This window comes from Heteronotia binoei, chromosome 6 (genome assembly GCF_032191835.1).
Source record: "Heteronotia binoei isolate CCM8104 ecotype False Entrance Well chromosome 6, APGP_CSIRO_Hbin_v1, whole genome shotgun sequence".
In the NCBI taxonomy this organism is placed as follows: Eukaryota; Metazoa; Chordata; class Lepidosauria; order Squamata; family Gekkonidae; genus Heteronotia; species Heteronotia binoei.
Genome location: NC_083228.1, coordinates 149,562,037 through 149,587,718, shown reverse-complemented (window position 1 = coordinate 149,587,718; position 25,682 = coordinate 149,562,037). Strand labels below are relative to the sequence as shown.

The following is a 25,682-nucleotide window of genomic DNA, read 5'->3' as shown; positions in this document are numbered from 1 at the left end:
GAAATGGGAACTTGTTGAAATGTAAAGAGAGCTGGGAACCAATTTACTGTTGGGTTAAAAGTAAAGGACTGACATGGGAATAATAGAAAAAGAAACAGTGTATCTCTGATCACCCCCGGGGTGACTGAGAGTATGTAAGGGAGGTGGAGGGAAGTGTGACATGTGAGTTGTATGATATGTTTATGTGTTGTTTCTTTCTTTTTTTTTGTTTATGTTCTTGTGTATTGGTTGTTTCTTTTTATTTTGTTTTTGTTTATTTTCACTTGGGTGTAATAAACTTTTAAAATTAAAAAAAAAAAAATTCCTGGAGACTTGAGGGTGGAGTTTGAGAAGGGAGGTCAGGAGGGATGCGATGCCATGAGAGTTCATGTCCTGGAGCTGCCGTTTTCTCCAGGGGAACTGATCCCTGTAATCTGGGAGTCAAATGTCATTCCAGGAGATCTCCAGGCCCCACCTGGAGTTTGTGCGACACAAAGGAGAAACGCGGACAGATAGAGCTGGGGATCAAAGCTAGAAAGCCTCCGTGAAAACCAGCCTCACCAAATTAACACTAATTCCAGAAACAATCTTAAATAAATCATTTCATTTTATGAACCTATGAATCTGCCTTCTACTGAATCAGACCTCCCCTGGGTCCATCAAAGTCAGTCTTGTCTACTCAGACTGGCAGCGGCTCTCCAGGGTCTCCAGCGGAGGTTTTTCACGCCTCTTTGCCTGGACCTTTTTGAGTTGGAGATGCCAGTGGGGATTGAACCTGGGACCTTCTGCTTACCAAGCAGATGCTCAACCACTGAGCCACCATCCCTCCCCAAGAATACAAGACAACATATGAAGATATGAAGCTGCCTTATACTGAATCAGATCCTTGGTCCATCAAAGTCAGTCTTGTCTACTCAGACTGGCAGTTGCTCTCCAGGGTCTCCAGCGGAGGTTTTTCACACTTACTTGCCTGGACCCCTTTTAGTTGGAGGTGCCGGGGACTGAACCTGGGACCTTCTGCTTACCAAGCAGATGCTCTACCACTGAGCCGCCATCCCTCCCCAACACTTAAGAAGCTGCCTTCTACTGAATCAGACCCCCCTGGGTCCATCAAAGTCAGTCTTGTCTACTCAGACTGGCAGCTGCTCTCCAGGGTCCCAAGCGGAGGTTTTTCACACCTTTTTGCCTGGACCCTTTTTTGGAGATGCCAGGGATTGAACCTGGGACCTTCTGCTTACCAAGCAGATGCTCTACCACTGAGCCACCGTTCCTCCCTTAACATTCTTTACAATGAAATGTTACAATAAATGTTACCTCCCCTAACATTCTTTATATTCTTTACAATGAAAGAGAGTTTGTGAAAATGGTACATTTAGTTTGAACTGTTCTGGAATTTGTCTGAAGCTTATTGAAGCCTATGTGAAACGAGGATATAAGTACGGCCTCGTCGCGTGTCAAACACGGCCAAAGCTGCATTGGACTACAAAAGGATCAAACAGTTCTCATATTGGAGCACTGGACTCTTATGAGAACACTTACTTCTGATGTTTCCTCCCAGCCTTTCTGCTTGGGGAAGTGGCCTTGATTGCTTTTCTCCCTTTCTCACAACACAAGAACTCGTGGGCATTCAGTGAAATTGCTGAGCAGTCGGGTTAAAATGGATAAAAGGAAGTCCTTCTTCACCCAAAGGGTGATTAACATGTAGAATTCACTGCCACAGGAGGTGGTGGTGGCTACAAGCATAGCCAGCTTCAAGAAGGGATTGGATAAAAATATGGAGCAGAGGCTATTAGCCACAGTGTGTGTGTGTGTGTATTGGCCAGTGTGTGACACAGTGTTGGACTGGAGGGGCCATTGAAGAAGAAGAAGAAGATATTGGATTTATATCCCGCCCTCCACTCCGAAGAGTCTCAGAGCGGCTCACAATCTCCTTTACCTTCCTCCCCCACAACAAACACCCTGTGAGGTGGGTGGGGCTGGAGAGGGCTCTCACAGCAGCTGCCCTTTCAAGGACAACCTCTGCCAGAGCTATGGCTGACCCAAGGCCATTCCAGCAGCTGCAAGTGGAGGAGTGGGGAATCAAACCCGGTTCTCCCAGATAAGAGTCCGCACACTTAACCACTACACCAAACTGGCCTGATCCAACAGGGCTTCTCTTATGTTCTTTTGTGACACAGAGTGTTGGACTGGAGGGGCCATTGGCCTGATCTAACAGGGCTTCTCTTATGTTCTTATGTGACACAGAGTGTTGGACTGGAGGGGCCACTGGCCTGATCGAACAGGGCTTCTCTTATGTTCTTATGTGACACAGAGTGTTGGACTGGAGGGGCCATTGGCCTGATCCAACAGGGCTTCTCTTATGTTCTTATGTGACACAGAGTGTTGGACTGGAGGGGCCATTGGCCTGATCCAACATGGCTTCTCTTATGTTCTTATGTGACAGAGTGTTGGACTGGAGGGGCCATTGGCCTGATCCAACATGGCTTCTCTTATGTTCTTATGTGACACAGAGTGTTGGACTGGAGGGGCCATTGGCCTGATCCAACATGGCTTCTCTTATGTTCTTATGTGACACAGAGTGTTGGACTGGAGGGGCCACTGGCCTGATCCAACATGGCTTCTCTTATGTTCTTATGTGACACAGAGTGTTGGACTGGAGGGGCCATTGGCCTGATCCAACAGGGCTTCTCTTCTGTTCTTATGTGACACAGAGTATTGGACTGGAGGGGCCATTGGCCTGATCCAACAGGGCTTCTCTTATGCTTTTTGAGAGACTTGGATGGGGGGGGGAGACATTCTTGTTTATATGCACTATTATTTGTACGTCTTTGTTTAAGAAATTTTCTATTTATTTAAGATTGTTTCTGGAATTTGTGTTAATTTGGTGAGGCTGGTTTTCGTGGGGGCTTTTAAGCTTTGGTCCCCAGCCCCGCTTGAAGTTTGGCAACCTGAGGGCCACAGAAACATATCAAGGTGCTGGTTTTGGGGCTGAGGCTTTCTGTGCCAGAGAGAGCATCAGGGCACCTTCCTGGCAGAGGAAGAGAGGCCTCCTTTGTGGTGGCTCCTCAGGTGTGGGCTCCTTGTGCTGGGGATCTGTCAGAGGCTGAGAACGGGGCACCGAGGAGAGCGGAGAATCCATTCTTCCTATTTGGCTCTTCGAGGGGTGTGAGAAGACGTGGCCCAGGTGGTGAGGACAGGAGGCTGGGTGGGCCAGATCCCATTCATTCCATTGTGGCTTGAAGAGGAGTCTTCCGGCTGCTTTTCCTTGCAAGCGGCTGTCTCCCCCAAAGACAGAGTAGGTGAGCAGAGACGGGCATGAACTAGCTCACAAACAAAAGTTCATGATGGATTTTGGGCAGTTTGTAGTTTGCAAACTGAACAGCCTCCATGAACTTCCACAAATTTTACAGCCATTTGTGAGCAATTTGGGGCAGTTTGTGAAGAGCAGAAGGCAGGCGTTTAAATGGCTCCAAGCCACTTAACCCCCTATTTTCTGCTCCCCGCTGATTTTCCTGAGGAAGCCCCTGCTTTCTGGTTCATCTCAGTTTGTGCCCATCCCTATAGGAGAGTCACCCAGGTGTCAATTTGGGCCCATCCATATCAGCAGCCCCCTCGAGTCCTCCAGGACTGTGTTCCGAGCCCCCCTCATCCTTGGTCTTGCTTCCCTGCAGGTCGCCGTCAGATGAAGTCTTCTTCCTTGGTGCCGGGAGACATCCTCCTCTTAGAAGGCCAGAAGCATTCCCTGCCCTGCGATGCCATCCTCCTGGACGGCAGCTGCATCATCAACGAGGGGATGCTGACAGGTACCGAGCAGGGGAGGGCAGGAAGGGCTGAGGGGCACAAAGGGGCCCTGGTGGCTCAATGGCAGAGCCTCTGCTTGGCACGCAGAAGGTCCCCGGTTCAATCCCCAGCAGCATCTCCAGTTTAAAAGGGACCAGGCCGGAGGGGTTGTGAAAAGACTTTCTCTGCCTGGGACCCTGGAGAGCAGCTGCCCGTCTGAGTAGACAAGACTGGCCCGATGAACTCGTGAGCAGGCAGGGGGAGGGGCACACGGGCAGGTGGGGGCAGGGAAGGAGGGCATGTGGGGAGTGTAGGGGAAGAAGAGGGGAGGGGCCCTGGGGACTCTCAGAACCTGGGACTGGCCTTGGCTGTGCAAGTGTGGTTGTGACTCTCAGTAAGGACCAATGTTCCCTCTAAGCTGCAGAGTCTTGTGAGCAAAAATTCTCCTTTGTGAGCTCCTGGCATTAAAGCTGTGAGCTGCTGTATAATTAGTGTGCTCTGGGGCCTTCCTTCCTGAGCTAAGATAAAAATGTGTGAGCTAGCTCACACTAACTCAGATTAGAGGGAACGTTGGAAAGGACCTGATTTGTGGCTTTTGTACACTCCTGATGCTGTTGTCTCCCCGGTCTGTTTTCTTAATTGCTTACAAACTGCTATTTTCTCCATAGCCAAGGTTAGCCAATATTCCCAGAGCCAGATTTCAATAGAAGGCAACGTATTTTGTTTCCAGTGGCTTGCAACTAGCAGCCTTGCAGCCACAACCAGATTTTGTAGAACATCACCAGAATTCTTCTTTAAGGATCCCTTCATTTGGCCTAATAATTCATTATTTAATCAATTTGTGGGCTTTGGTGCCTGAACTTTGGCCTGTGCAGCAACCTGTGGGAGCCAGGCAAACAGATCTGGGGTGGGGTATGTTTCAGGTGAAAGCGTCCCAGTGACCAAGACCGCCCTGCCCCACACGGAAAACACCCTCCCCTGGAAAACACACAGCGTGGAGGACTACCGGCGCCATGTCCTCTTCTGCGGCACAGAAGTCATCCAGACCAAGCAGACCACCAAAGGGCCCCCCAGAGCAGTCGTGTTGCAGACGGGTGAGAGGGGGCTCCTCGCTGGAGGGGGAGGGGGGCTTCAAACCAGGTGGACAAGGAGAGCCATGGAAAGAAAGCAATCACCACTGCACAATTCCCCAACCACCGTGAACTTGCTCGATTGGAACCGGGTAAGAGAAACAAGCTGACAACTTCAGACAGGGTCTACTGGCCCTCCAGAAAGCCATGCTCAGGGCCTCTGGGAAAATAGGAAGAGCCCTGCTGGGTCAGACCAGGGTGGGTCATCTAGTCCATCCTCCAGCCTCACACAGCAGCTACCCAGTTCCTCTGGAGGGCCAACAACAGGGCAGAGACGCCAAGGGCTTCATAGGAACCTCAGAAGAGCCCTGCTGGGTCAGACCAGGGAGGGTTCATCTAGTCCAGCCTCCAGCCTCACACAGCAGCTACCCAGTTCCTCTGGAGGGCCAACAACAGGGCAGAGACGCCAAGGCCTTCACAAGAACCTCAGAAGAGCCCTGCTGGGTCAGACCAGGGAGGGTTCATCTAGTCCAGCCTCCAGCCTCACACAGCAGCTACCCAGTTCCTCTGGAGGGCCAACAACAGGGCAGAGACACCAAGGCCTTCATAAGAACCTCAGAAGAGCCCTGCTGGGTCAGACCAGGGAGGGTCCATCTAGTCCAGCCTCCTGTCTCACACAGCAGCTACCCAGTTCCTCTGGAGGGCCAACAACAGGGCAGAGATGCCAAGGCCTTCACAAGAACCTCAGAAGAGCCCTGCTGGGTCAGACCAGGGAGGGTTCATCTAGTCCAGCCTCCAGACTCACACAGCAGCTACCCAGTTCCTCTGAAGGGCCAACAACAGGGCAGAGAGGCCAAGGCCTTCCCCTGAGAAGAACATCAGAAGAGCCCTGCTGGATCAGACCAGTGAAGGTCCATCTAGTCCAGCATCCTGTCCCACGCAGTGGCCAGCCGGTTCCTCTGGAGGGCCAACAACAGGGCAGAGACGCCAAGGCCTTCATAAGAACCTCAGAAGAGCCCTGCTGGGTCAGACCAGGGTGGGTCATCTAGTCCAGCCTCCTGTCTCGCACAGGGGCCAGCGAGTTCCTCTGGAGGGCCAACAGCAGGCCTTCCTCTGGTGTTGTCTTCTGGCTCTGGGATTCAGCAGTTGACTGACACTGAACATGGAGGTTCCTTTTATTCCACGTCTAGTAGCTGTCGATGGACCTCTTCTCCATGAATCTGTCTAACCCTCTTCTAAAACTGTCTATGCCTGTGGTCTTCACAACATCTCCCGGCAGTGAATTCCACATTTCAGTCACTCACTGTGTAAAGAAGTATTTCCTTTTCCCCATCCTGAAACTATCCACTTAATTTGGTGCCCTCAAGTTGGGTCACCGTATTACTCTGTCTGTAGCAGTAGAAAAGAGCAGGAGTCCAGGAGGACCTGAAAGACTCGCAGGGTGTGAGCTTGCAGGCTTCACCGCTCACTGCTTCAGAGACTGCTCACTCCTGCGCTTTTCCTCCCTCTGTGACCCTCTTTCCTTCCGACGGGACATCTTGCTGCAGGCTTCAACACGGCCAAGGGAGACCTGGTGAGATCCATCCTCTACCCGAAGCCCCTGAACTTCAAGATCTACAGAGACGCCTTCAAGTTCATCTTGGGCCTGGTCGTGATCGCCATCCTGGGCATGGTCTACGCCATCTATGTTTACACCAGCCACAAGGTGAGGTTGGTAAAGAGGGTGGGAACCAGGGAAGAAGAAGAAGAATTGCAGATTTATATCCTGCCCTTCTCTCTGAACTCAGAGCGGCTTACAATCTCCTATATCTTCTCCTTCCACAACAGACACCCTGTGAGGTGGGAGGGGCTGAGAGAGCTCTCACAGCAGCTGCCCTTTCAAGGACAACCTCTGCCAGAGCTATGACTGACCCAGGGCCATTCCAGCAGCTGCAAGTGATGATAATGATGATAATGATATTGGATTTATATCCCGCCCTCCACTACGAAGAGTCTCAGAGCGGCTCACAATCTCCTTTACCTTCCTCCCCCACAACAGACACCCTGTGAGGTGGGTGGGGCTGAGAGAGCTCTCACAGCAGCTGCCCTTTCAAGGACAGAGTCTCAGAGTGGCTCACAATCTCCTTTCTCTTCTTCCCCCAGAACAGACACCCTGCGAGGTGTATGGGGCTGAGAGAGCTCTCCCAGAAGCTGCCCTTTCAAGGACAGAGTGGCCTACAATCTCCTTTATCTTCCTCCTCCACAACAGACACCCTGTGAGGTGGGTGGGGCTGGAGAGGGCTCTCACAGCAGCTGCCCTTTCAAGGACAACCTCTGCCGGAGCTATGACTGACCCAGGGCCATTCCAGCAGCTGCAAGTGGAGGAGTGGGGAATCAAACCAGGTTCTCCCAGATAAGAGTCCGCACACTTAACCTCTACACCAAACTGGCTCGCGAGAGTCTACACACTTAACTACTACGCCAAATAAAAGTCTGCACACTTAAACACTATGCCAAACTGGAGCTAGAGGAGAGGGGCTCCCGTTGGCAAGGGCAGGGCCAGGCCTTTTGCGGAATCTCAGGGTCATTTGGGCAGAGTGCCAGATTTGGGAGTGGGGGGGAGGGTTGCCCTGTGAGTCCAGAGGGCCGTCTGTTTGTTGCACCAAATAAATCGCAACCCCCCCCCCCTCCCTCCCGAGATCCAGAGTGAAATCCCAGGAAGCAAAACTAGCCATGCAACTGAAGCGTCCATCAAAAATTTATCTTGGGACGCAGCAGGCGAGGGAGGGCTTCCTTGCCACCCTGCCATGTTGCAGCCAGGCTCTCCCTGGGGCCATCTTACAACACACTGTTTTGTGTCCTCTGGGTTGACCCTAACAAGAGGTGTGAGATGGGCTTTGGTTTTCAAAGAGAGAGAAGATCAGATCATGGATGGGCAGCATTTCCCCAGTTCCACCTCTGGCTGGGCTTTGCCTGCCCCTCTCCCCCCACTCTCCATGGGACCAGCTGCCCCAGGGGAAAGCTCCCCCCCTCCCCCCCCGCTGGCATGGGACAGCACTCTGTCTTGACCATCTGGGGGGCTCTCTCTTCCCCCAGCAACCCGGATCACTCACCCTGGTGATGGCCCTCCTCCTGCTGACGGTTCCGGTGCCCCCGGCCCTCCCTGCCGCCCTCACCACCGGCATCATTTATGCCCAGCAGAGGCTGAAGAAGAAGAAGATCTTCTGCATCAGCCCTCAGAGGATCAACATTGGCGGGCAAATCAACCTGGTCTGCTTTGACAAGGTGCGTGGGGAGGGCCTCTCTGCCCTGGGTTTGTGCAGGCTGGGGGGTAGGGACGGGCGCTGAGCTGTCTGGAGCAGAAACCAGAATTAGGGTTGCCAGGTCCAATTCAAGAAATATCTGAGGACTTTGGGGGTGGAGCCTGGAGACACTGGGGGTGGAGACAGGAGTAAGGTTTGGACAGGCATGACTGAACTCCAAAAGGGAATTGTGGCCATCACATTTAAAGGGACAGCACACCTTTTAAATGCCCTCCCTCCATTGGAAATAATGGAGGACAAGGGCACCTTCTTTTGGGGGCTCATTGAATTGGACCCCCTGGTCCAATCCTTTTGAAACTTGGAGGGTGTTTTGAGGAGAGCCATTGGATGCCATGCTGCAAATTTGGTGCTTCTACCTCTAAAACAGCCCCCCCCCAATGCCCCAGATACCCGCAGATCAATTCTCGTGTTTTAACAATTTATTAATAACACATGGTTACAATATTTAATTTTCTTTTTCTTACACTAAACCATATGATATTTCACCCCCCTCCCTCCAATATTGACTTCCCGGAAGTTATAAATTTAAATTCAATTCTAATGGTACCACTAATCTATCAAAAAATAATACTTTTAGTTAATACTAAAAAATTGTCCAATATCTTTTTATGTTCCACTCTTTTCTCCATATATCCTTTGAATTTCTTCCACTCCTTTTTGAATAAGTCTAAGTCGTAGTCTTTTAAGGTTTTAGTTAATTTGTCCATTTCACTCCATGATAAAACTTTCACAATCCAATCCCATTTCTCTGGTGTTTTTCCTTGTTTCCAAAGCTGCGCATACAATGTCCTCGCAGCTGAGAGCAAGTACCAAATTAAAGTCCTGTCTTCCTTTGGAAATTTTTCTAATTGTAATCTAAGCAGAAAAGTCTTTGCAATTTTCTTGAAATCATAACCCAAAATTTTGGAGATTTCTTGTTGTATCATGTTCCAATACTCCTTCGCTCTTTCACAAGTCCACCACATATGAAAGAAAGAGCCTTCATGTTTTTTACATTTCCAACATCTCTCCAACATCTTTTTGCTCATCCTAGCCAGCTTTTTCGGAGTCATATACCACCTATACATCATCTTAAAACAATTCTCCTTAATACTCTGACAAGTTGAGATCTTCATCGAGTTCTTCCAAAGGTGCTCCCATGCATCCATTTGTATTTCTCTATTCACATTAATTGCCCATTTAACCATTTGAGACTTTACTACTTCTTCTTCTGTAAACCATTTCAATAGTAATTTATATACTTTCGTGGCGAAAATTTTTATTAGTAACATATGGTAGCAAAACTATATCTACAACTTATAAAAGCTTAAAATGAAAGAAAAAACTTTCTGCCCCACATCTTACTTTTCCCCCACTCCTCCCCCCGTAATTTATATACTTTCGATATTAATTTTTCATTATCTCCAAGCAGGACCCTTTCCAGTTCTGTTTGCTCGCGTCTAATTCCATCCATTTTAATATCATTTTCCATCAAGCTTTTAATTTGTTGCATCTGAAACCAATCATATTTATTATTTAACTCTTCCGCAGATTTTAATTCAATTTTGTTTCCTTGGATCTTAAGCAGGTGATTGTATGACATCGCTCTTTCTTCATCAGATTCAGCTGTTATTTTTATTACTTCTGCTGGCACTATCCAAAGCGGCTTCCTCTCGTCGCCATATTTCTTATATTTTATCCAAGTGTTTAGCAAACTATTTCTGATGTAATGGTGAGAGAAAAAGCCGTCCATCTTATACTTCCCATAACACAGATATGCGTGCCAGCCGAATTTATTCCCATGAGCTTCTAACCATAAAGGTTTTTTATCTAACAGCATTATCCAATCTTTGATCCATGTCAAACAGACTGCATCATGATACAATCTTAAGTCCGGGAGCTGAAAACCACCTCTCTCTTTGGCATCTATTAAAATCTTCATCTTGATCCTTGGTTTCTTTCCAGCCCATACAAAATCAGAAATTTTCCTTTGCCATTTGTTAAATTGTTTGGTGTTTTTCACAATCGGGATAGTTTGGAACAAATACATTATTCTTGGCAAAATATTCATCCTTATTGCAGCTATCCTGCCCAATAAGGACAAGTTAAGTCTATTCCATTTCATCAAATCTTTGTCCATCTTACACCATAATTTTTCATAATTATTTTTAAACAAATCAATATTCTTCATAGTTATTTCCACTCCAAGATACTTAACTTTAGTCATGACTTCACACCCCATCACCGTTTGCAATTCTTTAAGTCTATTTGGTTGCATATTTTTACATAAAAATTTCGATTTCTCTTTATTTATGTATAGTCCTGCTAATTCTCCATATTCTTTTATCTTAGCTAACAGCAACGGTGACACTTGAATCGGATTCTCTATTATGAACATAATATCATCTGCAAAAGCTTTATATTTATAAGAGAATACTCTAATTTTTAATCCTTCTATTTCATTGTCATTTTGTATTTGTTGCAGTAGAATTTCAAGAGTCATTAAGAACATAAGAGAAGCCATGTTAGATCAGGCCAATGGCCCATCCAGTCCAACATTCTGTGTCACACAGTGGCCAAATATATGTATATATATATATATACACACACACACACACACACACTGTGGCTAATAGCCACTGATGGACCTCTGCTCCATATTTTTATCTAACCTCCTCTTGAAGGTGGCTATACTTGTTCATAAATGATTTAGAGTTGAGAGTGAGCAGTGAAGTGGCCAAGTTTGCGGATGACACAAAATTGTTCAGGGTGGTGAGAACCAGAGAGGATTGTGAGGAACTCCAAAGGGATCTGTTGAGGCTGGGTGAGTGGGCGTCAACGTGGCAGATGCGGTTCAATGTGGCCAAGTGCAAAGTAATGCACATTGGGGCCAAGAATCCCAGCTACAAATACAAGTTGATGGGGTGTGAACTGGCAGAGACTGACCAAGAGAGAGATCTTGGGGTCGTGGTAGATAACTCACTGAAAATGTCAAGACAGTGTGCGTTTGCAATAAAAAAGGCCAACGCCATGCTGGGAATTATTAGGAAGGGAATTGAAAACAAATCAGCCAGTATCATAATGCCCCTGTATAAATCGATGGTGCGGTCTCATTTGGAGTACTGTGTGCAGTTCTGGTCGCCGCACCTCAAAAAGGATATTATAGCATTGGAGAAAGTCCAGAGAAGGGCAACTAGAATGATTAAAGCGCTGGAACACTTTCCCTATGAAGAAAGGTTGAAATGCTTGGGACTCTTTAGCTTGGAGAAACGTCGACTGCGGGGTGACATGATAGAAGTTTACAAGATAATGCATGGGATGGAGAAAGTAGAGAAAGAAGTACTTTTCTCCCTTTCTCACAATACAAGAACTCGTGGGCATTCGATGAAATTGCTGAGCAGACAGGTTAAAATGGATAAAAGGAAGTACTTCTTCACCCAAAGGGTGATTAACATGTGGAATTCACTGCCACAGGAGGTGGTGGCGGCCACAAGTATAGCCACCTTCAAGAAGGGTTTATATAAAAATATGGAGCACAGGTTCATCAGTGGCTATTAGCCACAGTGTATGTGTGTATATAAAATTTTTTGCTACTGTGTGACACAGAGTGTTGGACTTGATGGGCCGTTGGCCTGATCCAACATGGCTTCTCTTATGTTCTTATGTTCAGTAATCCTTTTACCCCATGGTCATCCAAGGGCCCCACTGCCTCCCTGGCTGGTTTCCTACTTCTAATATATTTGAAGAAATTTTTATTGTTGGTCTTTATGTTTTTTGCAATATGCTCCTCATAGTCTCTCTTTGCCTGCCTGATCACAGTCTTGCATTTGATTTGCCACAGCCTGTGTTCCCTTTCATTAATCTCACTTGGACTGGTTTTCCACCGTTTAAAGGAGTCTTTCTTACCTTTTACAGCTTCCATTACTTTGTTTGTTAACCATGCAGGCCTTTTCTTATACCTGTTTGTGCCTTTCCTAACTTGTGGTATGTATTTTATCTGAGCTTCTTGGATTATAGTTTTAAATAGTGTCCAAGCTTCCCCAAGGGTTTTGACCGTATTTACCTTTCCTTTCAGTTTCCTCCTCACATGCCTCCTCATCTCAGAGAATTTACCCCTTTTAAAGTTAAACGTGGTTGTGGCGGTCTTTTTGGGCAACTCCCTATTTATACAAACGGTGAAATCAATAACGTTATGGTCACTGCTCCCAAGTGGCGCGATCACTTTTACATCTCTCACCAAGTCTTGGGCATTACTTAGGACCAAATCCAGGATCGCCCCACCCCTGGTAGGTTCAGAGACCATCTGCTCCATAGCACAGTCATTGAGAGCATCTAGAAACTCAATCTCTTTCTCTCGACCAGAACACATATTGACCCAATCAATCTGCGGGTAGTTAAAATCACCTATTATGACACAGTTTTTACGTTTAGCCGCTATCTTTAATCCTTCCATCATATTATAATTGTCCTCTCTTTATAATCGTTATAAACAACAATGGTGATAACGGACATCCTTGTCTTGTACCTTTGCTTACCTTCAGCTCTTTTGTGAGATCTGCATTTATACACAATTTTGCATATTGTTCCGTGTATATTGCTTTCATCATCTTTATAAAATGTTCCCCTAAATTTATTTTTTCCATTACTACAAACATAAAGTCCCAATTTAAATTATCAATTCTCCATCATACCCTATCAGAATCGGTCTCCATAGGGAATAATGGAGTGCCCAGAAGACATTTCCCTCCCCTCCTGCTTTCTGATAACCCGGAAGCAGGAGAAGGGCCTCCAAACCATGGGATCCCCTGCCCCCACCTGGAGACCGAGCAAGCAACAAAGAGCTATGCGGATAATGGAGCAGGAAAACAGGGACCGCCCTCCACAGAAAGCAGCCTCCAAATTATAAACAGATATCAATTTTCATTGATTACACTGACAGCAGAAAACTTTTATCACAAAATTCTCTATATACTAATGAAAGTGCATTAGGAACACCGACCCACACCCAGAGTCACTTAAAAGGCAAGTCAGTGTTCCGAAGAATCGACCATACCAGTTAACAGTTATTGTAAGCATCAGCATTTGGATGTTGTGGGGATTTTTCTTGGAAGCTCGTAGAAGCGAAGGCGCAACGCCGGATAAAACGCTGCCACGTTGCGTTCTATTATCTGTGCCGTGCAGTACGGACGAAGGAATTTTTGGAGCAAGGTTCTCCTTTGAAGACTGCTCTACTGAACTAATACTCTCCAGAGTGTGGATCTCCGTATATATTTCATCCTTGGAATGTTGCCCACGCCCAGCTATTGAGTAAGATTGGGCATTGACTTGCCTTTTAAGTGACTCTGGGTGTGGGCCGGTGTTCCTTATGCACTTTCATTAGTATGTATGTAAGTTTTGTGATGTAAGAATTTGTGATGTAAGTTTTCAGCTGTCAATGTAAACAATGAAAATTGTTATTTGTTTATAATTTGGAGGCTGGTTTTTGTGGAGGGCTGTCCCTGTTTTCCTGCCCCACCTGGAGATTGGCAACCCTACCCAGAATACTTGGGCAGTAATAAAGCAGCCCCCCCTTCAAGTCTGTCCCCCAGTCCCTGGGCTGAACAGCACTCTCACCCTCCCTCCCTCCCTCCCTTCCCTCCATTCCTCCCTCCCTTCCCTCCATTCCTCCCTCCCTTCCTTCTTCCCTCCCTTCCTTCCTTCCTCCCTTCCACTCTCTCTTCCTCCCTTCCTCTTCCTCCCTCCTTCTCTCCTTCCCTCCCTCCCCTCCATTCCTCTCTCCCTCCCTTTCTCTTCCTCTTTCCCTCCCTCCTGTCTCCCACTGGCAATGTGGGGTAAGGTTACCAGCTTTCACTTTTCTGTTTTGTTCTGAGAACAGCCACCCTGTGAGGCAGGCTGAGAGCCAGTCTGGTGTTGTGGGGAGAGGGGTGGCCTTGGATTTGGGGGGGGGGGCACCTGGGCTGAAGAAGGGGTGGGGAGCTCTCCCCCTCCAGATGGCCCCGCCCCGCCCCCCTTCACATTAGGGTTCTGAGCCTCAGGCTGCTGAGTGGTGTGATTGGCAGAGTTTGAAGTGGTTGTGCTGTTCCCTTGAATCTAGACTGGCACTCTGACAGAAGATGGTCTGGATCTCTGGGGTGCCATCCCTTGCCAACATGACAGGTAAGATCTAATCCACCCCCACCCCTCAGGCCGTGAATTATTGAGGCTGGCAGGGCTCTTCTGCCAGCGTGGGCGGGCTCAAGGAAGCTGCTGGACACTGAGTCAGACCCTGCTCCAGGGAGGTCAGTCTTGTCCACTCAGCCTGGCAGCTGCTCTCCGGCAGAGAAAGAACTTTCACCTCCCCACTGCTCAGTCTTTTCAGCTGGAGATGCCCAGAGGAATGGAGCCAGGCCCTCCTGCATGCCCAGCGCAGAGATCTGGGGGTGAAGCCTTGAAAGGGCAGAGCCCGGATCCAGCCCAGGGCAGCCAGCTGGCCGGCAGAATGTGCCTTTGTTCATCTGGCACATCTGAATGGCTTCCATAACAGTCACTGGAAGCTCCTGGAATCCTTTTCCTCCCCCCCCCTCCCCTGGTCCATCCCGTTACAGCCAAGACTGTCCCCCCCCCCGCCCCGTCCTCCCCCTGCTGGCATCTGCGGAGTGGGCAGGGGAAGGAGGAAGAGGCCCCCTGGTGCAGGGCAGGGAGAATGTTAATACCAAGAAGTTCAAGGAACAGGCTGCTCCCCCCTCCTCAGCCTCCCAGCCCTTCCTCCAGCTGGCTGCCTGCCCCTGCTGCCCCCCACAGATGCCCTGTGTTTCAGTGGGGCTGGGAGCGGCACCAATTCCTGGACTCAGCAAGGATTCCGGCCGCCTCCAGGGCAGCCCATGAGTGCTGAGCAAGCCCTTTCCTCCGGCGTGCCGCCCAACGCAGTCCCTCCGCTCTCTCAGCTTCCAGAAAGCCCACCGTTTCTCCTCCGGCCAGCCCGTGCCCTGGGGGCCGCTGTGCCAAGCCATGGCCACCTGCCACTCGCTGCTGGTCCTGGAAGGGAAGATCCAGGGGGACCCGCTGGACCTGAAGATGTTTGAGGGCACTGGCTGGGTGAGTCCTCCTGCCTTGGGGAAGGAGAAGGCGGCTGGCTGGAGAAAGGAAGGGAGCTCCAAGCAGGGTCTCCCTCTCTCTCTCAGGCCCTGGCAAATGGCTGGCGAGCAGGGCAGGGTGAGAGAGTGAGGGTTAAGGTTAGGGTTGGAGGGGCACCTCCTTCCAGCAATGCTATGAACAGGCACTGCTGAGCATCAGAGCGGAAGTAGAGCTATGCTGGATTTATTTATTTACGTTCTATTTATATCCCGCCCATTCTATGCAGACTCAAGGGGGCCAAAGACATAAGCAATATTAAAACAATCAAATAAATGGCAATGGTGCTACTTCAGGCAGACCACATAATATTTTCCTTTCTCAGGGCGTACAGATCCTAGGCAGTTAGTACTAAAGTGCGATCGATCCAGATGTGGTGGCAGTCACATGCCATCCAAAATAGCACCAACAAAATGTTTTAAATTGTGTTTTATTGATTTTACATTGTATTATAGAACGGATTGTTAGCCACCCTGAATCTGCTTGTGGAAAGGGCAGGATAGAAATTTAACATAATAATTAATAATAATAAATAAGTTCAGTCTTGCAGGCTTTGCGGAACTGCGATGAGTCCCACAGGGCCCTGATGGCTTCTGGGAGGGTGTTCAAAAGTATTGGGGCCGCAACCGAGAAGGCTCTTGCCAAAGACCATAAGAACATAAGAGAAGCCATGTTGGATCAGGCCAATGGCCCATCCAGTCCAACACTCTGTGTCGCACAGGGGCCAATATATGTGTGTGTGTATCCGCCTTCTTCCATCTTAGAAGGGCGAGGCAGCTGGCCCCCTTCCTGGAACGTAGCGACCTAGCAACAGTGATCCATGCAATGGTCACCTTGAGATTAGACTACTGTAATGCCCTCTACATGGGGCTGCCCCTGTGCCGAACTCGGAAACTGCAGCTAGTGCAGAATGCAGCAGCCAGGCTGCTAGTGGGACTACCTCGGTGGGAACACGTGCAGCCTGGGCTGAGGGAGCTGCACTGGCTTCCAATCATATTCTGAGTTCGCTACAAGGTGCTGGTTATCACCTTTAAAGCCCTATATGGCCGAGGACCTGCCTACCTTAGGGACCTCCTCTCTCCATATGTTCCCCAGAGAGCGCTGAGATCCTGCTCCCAAAGTCTCCTAAAAATCCCTGGACCAAAGGAGGCCAAACTGAAAGTAACGAGGGAGCAGGCCTTCTCAATAATGGCCCCCCACGGGTGGAATCAGCTACCAGAGGAAGTGCGAGCCCTGCGGGACTTTAACCAGTTCCGCAGGGCTTGCAAAACTGTCCTCTTTCAACAAGCGTATAAGGTGGAACCCTGAAAGTGACATCTGGCCATCTGGATATATATCTCACTGAAATGTAGCACCCCTAATTTATTGTGTTTTTTAAAAAAATATGTAACTGTTTAAACTGTATTTATTAATTTTATTTTATCGTATCAATTGTATTATAATCATGGTACACACCATGTCCTGTTAGCCGCCCTGGGCCTGCTTCGGCAGGGAGGGCGGGATATAAATAAAACTTATTATTATTATTATATACACACACACACACACATGTACAGCCACCGATGGACCTGTGCTCCATATTTTTATCCAATCCCCTCTTGAAGCTGGCTATGCTTGCAGCCGCCACCACCTCCTGTGGCAGTGAATTAAGGCCCATCAGGTTTGCTGGACAAACACTCGTCAGGGATGCTCTAGGCTGATCATGCCTTGAGCAGGGGGTTGGGCTAGATGGCCTTTGTGGCCCCTTCCAACTCGGTGTGATTCTAGGATTCTGAGTCCAGAGCTCTGTTTGCCCAGAGGCCAACCAGCTGCCCCTGGGAGGACTGCAGCTGCCTCCTCCCACCCCCTGTGCTCCCCAGCAAGTGACCCAAGGGGGCATCCTGCCTCTGGAACAAGTGGTCACAAGGCAGCAGCCAGAACCAGGGGGGAGCTCATCTCTGCACTCTGGAGAGGAGTTGTAATTCCCGGGGATCCCCAGGTGTCACCTGGAGGCTGGCATCCCTGGACTGAGTGGGCTCCTTGGAGCCAGAGCTGAGGGGGAGGGGTGTGCTGGGGTTATTGGGAGGCCCAGTTCTGACCTCATGTCAGGGCTCACCTGACCCACACCCGGAAGCCCTGTTCCTTTCGGCACGTGGACGGGGTTGTCAGCTGAGAGGGTGGCACCATGCCAAGGTGTCGGAGTCCCAAAGGGATGGGCTCCACTTGCAGTGAACTCTCAGGGCTGCCAACTGAAAGGGCTCTTGAGGACAGTCCAAAGCCGACCGGGCGCCTCCCTTAATACTTGGAGGCGTAGCAGGCAGTGTTTCGGTTTTTGGAACGGGTTTCCACGCTCTGCTATGTCCCTCTTGGAGTTTCAGCCTGCCATTCCCAGCCAATGGCTAGGGCTGTTTTGGCCAGGTGATTGACACAGAGAATATGTTACCACAGCTCCACCGACATGTGAGCAGGTGTTCAGACTGGCACGGGGATTTTGCTTGCGTGTTTGTGCAGGGGGTGGGGAACTCTGATCTTTTCGCTGAGGAGGTCACTGTGAGCAGCCAGTTTCAGTGGGGAAAGGACAGCAGAGTCCTGATTAACAGCCTGAAGAGGAGGATGGAGTTTACTGAGGGATTTGGTACAGTAGCGTGTGTGTGTGTGTGTGTGGGGGGCTTATCATAAGAAAATACTAGCTAATGCTAAATCAGATCACAGACAGACCATACATTCCTCAGCCAAACTAACGCTATAGCAACAACAACCAAATGTCCATCAGAGCTACTCTAATTTGGAAAGAAGTTACTTTTAAGCTAAGAGGTGTAAAGGTATAAATTCTACACTGTGCAAGGGGTTGGACTAGATGACCTTGGAGGTCCCTTCCAACTCTACAATTCTGTGAGGAAAATGGGGAAACAGGAGAGAGGCAAAGAGGGGTCTGTTAAGAGAGAGGTACCCTGAGAAGGGCTTGACTGGCTCCCCTCTTTGGCATTGTGCCCCACTGAGGTCCCTCCCCTCCTGAAACCCCACCCGCCTGGAGGGCCATCCCCAAATCTCCAGGAATTTCCCAAACATCAGCTGGCAACTCAGACTTCATTTGCCCCAAAGGAGGCGAGTCATTTGTGCCCATCTGTGGGGGGTTCCTCCTACAACAGGAGTGGCCAACCTGCAGCTTGTGTGGCTCCTTCACACATACTGTGTGGCTCTCAAAGTCCCCTCCACCCTGTCATCTGATTTGGAGAAGACATTTGTCTCTTTAAATCACTTCTCGAAGCCAAGCCAGCCAGCAGCTTGGAGAATGCATTTAAAGTTGCTTTCTTTCCACCCTCCCTCCCCTCCCTCCCTCCTTCCTTCCTTCCTTCCTTCCTTCCTTCCTTCCTTCCTTCCTTCCTTCCTTCCTTCCTTCCTTCCTTCCTTCCTTCCTTCCTTCCTTCCTCCCTTCCTTCCTTCCTTCCTTCCTTCCTTCCTTCCCTCCCTCCCTATCTTCCTTCCTTCCTTCCTTCCTTCCTTCCTTCCTTCCTTCCTTCCTTCCTTCCTTCCTTCCTTCCTTCCTTCCTTCCTTCCTTCCTTCCTTCCTTCCTTCCTTCCTTCCTTCCTCCCTCCCTCCCTCCCTCCCTCCCTCCCTTCCTTCCTTCCTTCCTTCCTTCCTTCCTTCCTTCCTTCCTTCCTGCAGCTCTCAAACAGCTGACATTTATTTTATGTGGCTTTTATGTTAAGCAAGTTTGGCCACCCCTGCTGTATAAGCTGCCTACTGAGTAAAGCAGGCATTTGACTGTAGAGATCCCAGAGCTGCCCAAATACAGGGCTCTGCCTCTTGACTTTGCTTTGTGCCTCCCCATGCCCCCCCCCAACCTGGCTAGAAAGTGAAAAGGGTCCAGGATTCTTTCACTGATCCTTGTGCTTTTTTCTTTGGGGGCTTCAGGAAATGGAAGAGGCCTGTCCAGAGCACAGTAAAACCAGCACAGCGGAAGAGCACACCGTCATCAAACCAGGACCAGACGCTGCTCCGGTATGCACTGGATCTTCCTCTGGGAAGCCATTGCTGGGGTCTAAGAAGCCAGCCCCATTAGCAGGCCTTCGGGAAAGGGCAGGTTACAATTTTGGGGAGTGGGGTGAGGGAGAACAGCAATGCAGCAACTGGAGACTTTTGAGGTTGTCCAGAGGGGAAGATGGAGGGATGCAGCAAGCACGATAAAAACTGGGTTTTTAAATGTCCCCATGGAACTCTGCAAAGTGTGGTTGTCTGAGAGGACCTTGAAGGGGGCCTGTGAGGAGGGCGTCTCCCTGTGATCTAACTCTGAGGGACAAACGTACGGGAGAAGATGGACCAACATTCTCAGAAGAGAGATGGTTGTGTCCCACTCAAGATGTCTCCATCCCCCACTTGCCTGCAGATCCCGGACTTAGCTCTCCCTGTCCTCTCCCCCCACCCCACTCCCGCCTCCAGGCCTCCGTGGAAGGGATGGTGGTCTTGCACCAGTTTCCTTTCTCCTCCGCTCTCCAGAGGATGTCCGTCATTGTGCAGGAGGAGGGGAAGGACTCCTACGACCTCTACATGAAAGGAGCCCCAGAGATGGTGGCCAGTTTTTGCACAGAGCAGAGCGGTAAGGGCGGGGGGGGGGGGGAGAGAGATGGTGGGGTTGGGGACATGCTCTGTGGATTCCATCCTGGTGCAGGTGAGGGCAGCTTTACTCACTAGGTGTGCTGCAAGGAATGCCAGAGAGGGGTTGCTCATGGGGAGGGTGCAACTTGGTGCATGCATGTTTGCAGCCCTGTCACAGCTGTGTTTCTGATGTCCAGGAGAGTGCTGGGAGATGCGGGAAGATTTGCTGGGAGGTGCAAGAGGAGGAGGACGACGATGTCACTGCCGTGCACATGTGCAGCTGCCCTTTCACTCCCAGCTGCTTCCACGTGCCGAGGCTTTGGCTTCCTGTGATGCAACAACTGTGTTTGTTTTGGATATCGGGCCATTTTGAGACTTCTTGGGGCGGAGAAAAGCGGGGTGTAGAAACCTACGCTGCTGCTTATGTTTATTCTACCCAGGCCAGGTTTCAGAGAGTGACACATCTTCTCATTCACTCATTTGCTAGCAAGGTGTTCAGATAGAATCACAGAGTTGGAAGGGACCTCCAGGGTCATCTAGTCCAATCCCCTGCACAATGCAGGAAATTCACAAGTACCTTCCCCCCTCCACTCCAAGATGGCAAAAAAAACCCCAAACCCCTGCCGGATCCCTGGTGAAACTGGCCTAGAGAAAAATTGCTTCCTGCCCCCCAAAATGGGGAACAGCCTTTCCCTGGGTGTCGAAGAAGGAGCCACAAGAACTACGCCTTGCTCCAGCCCCCCTTTCCGCCCTCGCTCTCCTGGTGAGCCAACTGTTGTGAGGAAGTTAAGGCAGCCATTTCCCTTTCCTGCTTTCTCAAAGGGGTGCAGAAAATGAGGGGGAGGAGCACAGAGGTGGGGGCTCTTTGGGACACTGCTTGGGCCCTCCTGGCTTCCTTAGACTGCGGGGCGGCTCTTCCCACGCCGCATGGGGACTCATCTGGGACAGCAGGCTTTCAGGCAGTGACACAGGAACAGGCCCTGTGGGGTGATTTTGTGGCAGCCCAGCCTCCCCATGCTGCGCGCTTCTCTGTCTCTCTCTCTCTCATGGGAGTTGCTTCCTGTCCCCTCCACAGTTCCCAGGGATTTCCTCGCGGAGCTCCAGGGCTACACCTCACAAGGCTTCCGCGTCATCGCTCTGGCCCACAAGGCGCTTGCCGTGGGGGAGGACGGCAATCTGGCTGGCCTGAAAAGGTGAGGCTTGCTGAGATTTGTGAGTTTCCTGCAGTGTGCAGGGGGTTGGACAAGATGACCCTGAGGGTCCCTTCCCACACTTTGGTTCTATGGGATGCTCCCATAGCCAAGGAGGCCAGACCTGGCCAGAGCTCTGCCCACGGAGAGGAGGTTATTGAGACGAGGCTGAGTGTTTCATGCCGTCTTATCTGACTCCGTGCGTGTGCAGAGAGGTCCACAAGGAGTCCTCTGCCGTTTCCCTCAGGACAGGACGTGTGTGCCTGTCAGTCAAACTTCTCAATGCACAGCAGCCAAGAAGGTCTGAGCGCCTGCTGCAGCTGCAACGCCACAGAGGATGTTCTCCGCAGCTGAGAACGAAACGTCTGGAAGGAAAACTTTCTCCAGTAGAACACGGCACTTGAGCCCGAAAGATTCTACAAACCCTAATGATGTTACCAGCCGTGAAAACCTGAAATCTTTGATAGTCAAACTTCTGTTTGGTGCCCTGTTTCCAAGAGACTGGTCTGTTGCTCTCGGAGTGGGTGGTGTGTGGGAGGGTCCAGATGTGGCCTTTGGTGCTGGCCAAGGGGCAGTTAATCTTCTTCCTCATGGCTCTGCTTCCAGCCCCGATCTTTGAAGCCCCAGGAGGGGCCTCTTCAGCCGGGGACGTGGCCTTGGAGGCAATTGAAGGTCCTACCATCCCTGGGCCTGCTTTTTCAGCCTGTCAATAGCCTGAGAGGTTCTGCTGTCAGTCTCTGCTTCTTTTTTGGGACTGCTGCAATAGCGGCAGGGGAGTGGCAGGATCGTGGCCTCTGTGCCCTAGGAGCTCACAGCGTAGCCTGCCTTTGTCCCCTGAGGAAGTGACCCCCTCCCCCTTCTTTCCTTTTGTCCTGCCCAAGGGAGGAGGTGGAATTTGGCCTGACCTTCCTGGGCCTGCTGGTCATGGAGAACCGGCTGAAGAGCGAGACCAACCCCGTCCTGGAGGAGCTCATGGCCGCCCGCATCCGGACCGTGATGGTCACAGGTACCAACGTGGAATGCGCAGAAAGGCTGGAAATTTAATTCACTGCTTACTTTCTTATCAACGGGGCTTTTTTCAGTAGGAACCCAGTTCTTGCTGGCTTGGCAGCAGAGGGTGTGGCCTAATATGCAAATGAGTTCCAGCTGGGCTTTTTCTATGAAGAAAGCCCTGCTTATCAGACCTAAATTAATTTTGTTAATTGAGCAACCTGGAATGCCTTTGATTTCTATAAGCAGAACTGCAAATACAACCAGCACCTGACAGAGGGTGAGCAGATGGCTGCCCTCTGGGCCGTGTCGACAGAGTATCTGAATTTTTGCCATCTGACAGATCAGAAACATTAAAAGTTGAAGTTATTAGTTCAACTTTTGTCAGAAACAGTCTCATATAATAGCAATACTTAGGAATACCTGCATATTTGCAAAGCAAAGCAAAGCAAAGCAAATTTTATTTTTATATCCCGCCCTCCCCCACCAGAAGGCGGGCTCAGGGCGGCTCACAGACATGACAAGCATGATTCGGTTAAAATAGACAGCAATGGTTTAAATAATACAATTACATGAATTAATAAAGTTTAAAAATATAAAAATAAGAGAATAGGAGATTAAAAGATATAAAAATATAAAGTAGGTAGAAATAGGTGCTATATTTCTGTCGGTCATAGTTTACATATTGTCATACATCAGTTCCAATTTCAACATAAAGTGGCTAAAATTACGATAGTTAGTCAGTTTGGTCAGGTCCTGTTCCAAATGAGAGCTGAAAAAGATGGGTTTTGCAAGCCCTGCGGAACTGATTCAGATCCCGCAGGGCTCGCACCATCTCTGGGAGTTGGTTCCACCAACGAGGGGCCATTAGTGAAAAGGCTTGCTCCCGGGTTATCTTAAGTCTGGTCTCTTTTGGCCCAGGGATTTGTAGAAGGTTTTGGGAGCTGGATCTTAGTGCTCTCTGGGGAATATATGGGGAGAGGCGGTCCCGTAGGTAGGCAGGTCCTCGGCCATATAGGGCTTTAATTTGGATATCAAATTAAAATTTGTAGCAATACACAGAACTCTATTAGGATCAGGTGCACCATATTAATTGATTCCATAATTACTCATAATTAAGCAATAAACATAATCCTGAAAATATATTGTGAGTAAACAGATTGAGGTGGGCAGCCGCATTGGTCCGAAGCAAGAAAACAAAGTCTGAGTCCAGCCAGGCACCTTTGACACCAACAAAGTTTAATTCTGGGTCTGCACTTAGGACGAAAGAATCCTAGAGTTGGAAGGGACCTCCAGGGTCATCTAGTCCAGCTCCCTGCACAGTGCAGGAAACTCACAAGCACCTCCCCCCAAATTCTCCCCCCAAATATTCCCCCCAAATACACCCCCCCCAAAAAAAAATTCACATGAAAGCTTCTAGCCAGACTCGAGCTTTGTTTGTCTTAAAGGCACCCTGGAATCAAGCTTTGCTCTATTAGATACATCTTGTCATGCTCTTGTGGCCAAGGTGAAGAACCAGCAGCCGGCAGGCCTCAAGGATGCCTCTCTTGTGCAAAAACCTGAGGCCTTGACTAAAGTTTGCAAGAGTTATTCCCAAGTCCCTTCCGAGCTACAGGGTTGGACTGGGGGCGGGGGGAATGGAGGGGAGACAAGACACGAAGCCTGTGCTATAGGATTGCCAACTCCAAGTTGGGAAACTTCTGGAGATTGGCAAGGGGAAGGTGGAGCCTGGGGTGGGTGACTTTTTTTTTTGGTGGTGGGGGGAAGTTTCCAGACAGTCTTCAAGGGCATCCCCACATAGACTGCATTGCAGCAGTCTGAGTGTGAAGTCATGGGAGACTAATGTTCCAGACACAGTTGCTGCATCCCCCCAGCCCAGGTGTGCAGAAGTCCCAGCAGAGTTCTTTGGTTCCTGGCCCATCCTCCTTGCCAAGAATCAACTATATACTGGAACAATTTCGTTTCACAGATGTGCCTTCAGGTTTGCGGGTGAGCTTAGACCTCCCTTTTGGAGACGGCTGATCTTGGCTAGCAGGGATGGAGGGGCCACCTGGCTTGTAAGTCTTGAGGTACAGACCAAATTTGCAGCCCTGACAACATCGCTGAAGCCAGGCCTGTTGCTTTCCAGGGGACAACCTCCAGACAGCCGTCACAGTCGCTAAGAACTCCAACATGATTTCCAACAGTAGCAAAGTGATCCTTGTGGAAGCCAGTGAGCCGGAGGGGTCGATCCCAGCATCCCTTACCTGGCAGCTGATGGAGGACAAGCACCCACACCCCGGAGAGGGGAAAGTAAGCCAGCGACTGCAGGAGGCCCTTGGTTGCCCTGGGCAACAACTCCCTGGGGTGCCATGAACTGGGGACCTCCAGGACCGCAGAAGGGGAACCTAGGCTGGGAGTGTTGTCCTGCTGCCTCCCTGGCCCTTGCCCATGTGGGGGTGCATCCAGGAGGCATTTCAGTCCCAGATCCCAGGCCTTCAGAGAGAACGCCAAGCTTGAGCCGCTGCTGCACTGGTGGGACCGTTCACCAAGGCATCTTGTGCAATGCAAGATAGTTGAAATGACATAAGTTTCTGAGGGCAGCCATGTTGGCTTGCAGCAGAACAGGCAGATTTGCCTTAAGTGGCCCCTTAGAGACCCGCCAGATTTCCCACCTTCTGACTAGGAAGGAAGGACTCGGAGATCTCCATTCGGATTCTCAGTAGCTGACAGGCCCCAAATCTTCTTGGCTTCTCAGGTTCTCATGGACTTGACTCAAAGTGAGACAAAATCCTGCCCTTTATTTTCTCTATCCCATCACCCCCTCTTCCCAGACCAAAAAGAGTGGTCTCCAGAGCCCCTTCCTGCCCCTTTTCCTCACTTGCACCGTGGAGTAATTCTCACTCGCTTCCCAGGACCTCTGCATCCCCATCGAGGAGAAGGCTGAGCCAGGCACTGACTTCCATTTTGCCATGAGTGGGAAATCCTACCAGGTCCTCACCAAATACTTCAGCGGTTTGGTCCCAAAGGTAAGTTGCAAGGAGGGCGGGGAACACCCTGGCTGGGGGAGACTTCCCCTTCCTTCCTTCACGTCCCTTGCTTGGGAAATGAGTCCCTTTGGGATGGAGCCTTTGCACAGAAAGCAGACGGGGGAGGGGGGGGCTTTCTTCTTGCGGGATAAAGGGGGAGGGGCTCTCTTGCTAGGAAAGGCATTTCTGGGCTTGTGAGCTGCACGTTTACCTTTCCACAGGTACTTCTGAATGGGACGGTGTTTGCCAGAATGTCTCCTGGGCAGAAGTCCAGTCTTGTGGAGGAATTTCAGAAGCTGAAGTAGGTGCCTTGCTGGAATGGGGAGGGGGGAGGGAAAAGAAAAGGGCTTTCTCACAGAGGACCCTGCTTGGTGTCACCTGCTCCTCTGGCTCCTGTACATGCCCTTCTCTCGAGCCACTTTGACCGTGGAGGCTGACCCAGAGATGACAAGGGGGGGACTTCCCCAGACCCTCATTTCCCCATACCATACCAAACCTTTAATGGCATAATAGATTCAGATAAAAATACACAGAATATAAACATTTAAACATTGGAGATAAAATCAAAATGAAACCGAGCTTACAGATGCATTCAAACATGGTCAGAATTAAATTTAAGGATGTCAGCCAGAAATTTTACCACAGCCTCACTAACCACCCCCTCAGTATCACTCAATAAATAATAACAGGGTGGCAGA

At 49.8% G+C, this 25,682-nt stretch overlaps 1 protein-coding gene across 1 annotated transcript in view; it reads left to right on the top strand.

The window, feature by feature from the left end:
- LOC132574438 (probable cation-transporting ATPase 13A5) overlaps positions 1-25,682 on the top strand; it is a 68,864-nt gene that overhangs the window by 20,737 nt on the left and 22,445 nt on the right. Inside the window, exons 9-21 of the mRNA XM_060242792.1 lie at positions 3,651-3,782; positions 4,683-4,853; positions 6,377-6,534; positions 7,905-8,093; positions 14,205-14,266; positions 15,034-15,184; positions 19,116-19,202; positions 19,641-19,797; positions 20,872-20,989; positions 21,868-21,992; positions 24,105-24,268; positions 24,871-24,984; positions 25,206-25,285. Coding sequence (XP_060098775.1) covers positions 3,651-3,782; positions 4,683-4,853; positions 6,377-6,534; positions 7,905-8,093; positions 14,205-14,266; positions 15,034-15,184; positions 19,116-19,202; positions 19,641-19,797; positions 20,872-20,989; positions 21,868-21,992; positions 24,105-24,268; positions 24,871-24,984; positions 25,206-25,285 — 1,708 coding nt within the window. The remainder of the gene's footprint in view (positions 1-3,650; positions 3,783-4,682; positions 4,854-6,376; positions 6,535-7,904; positions 8,094-14,204; positions 14,267-15,033; positions 15,185-19,115; positions 19,203-19,640; positions 19,798-20,871; positions 20,990-21,867; positions 21,993-24,104; positions 24,269-24,870; positions 24,985-25,205; positions 25,286-25,682) is intronic.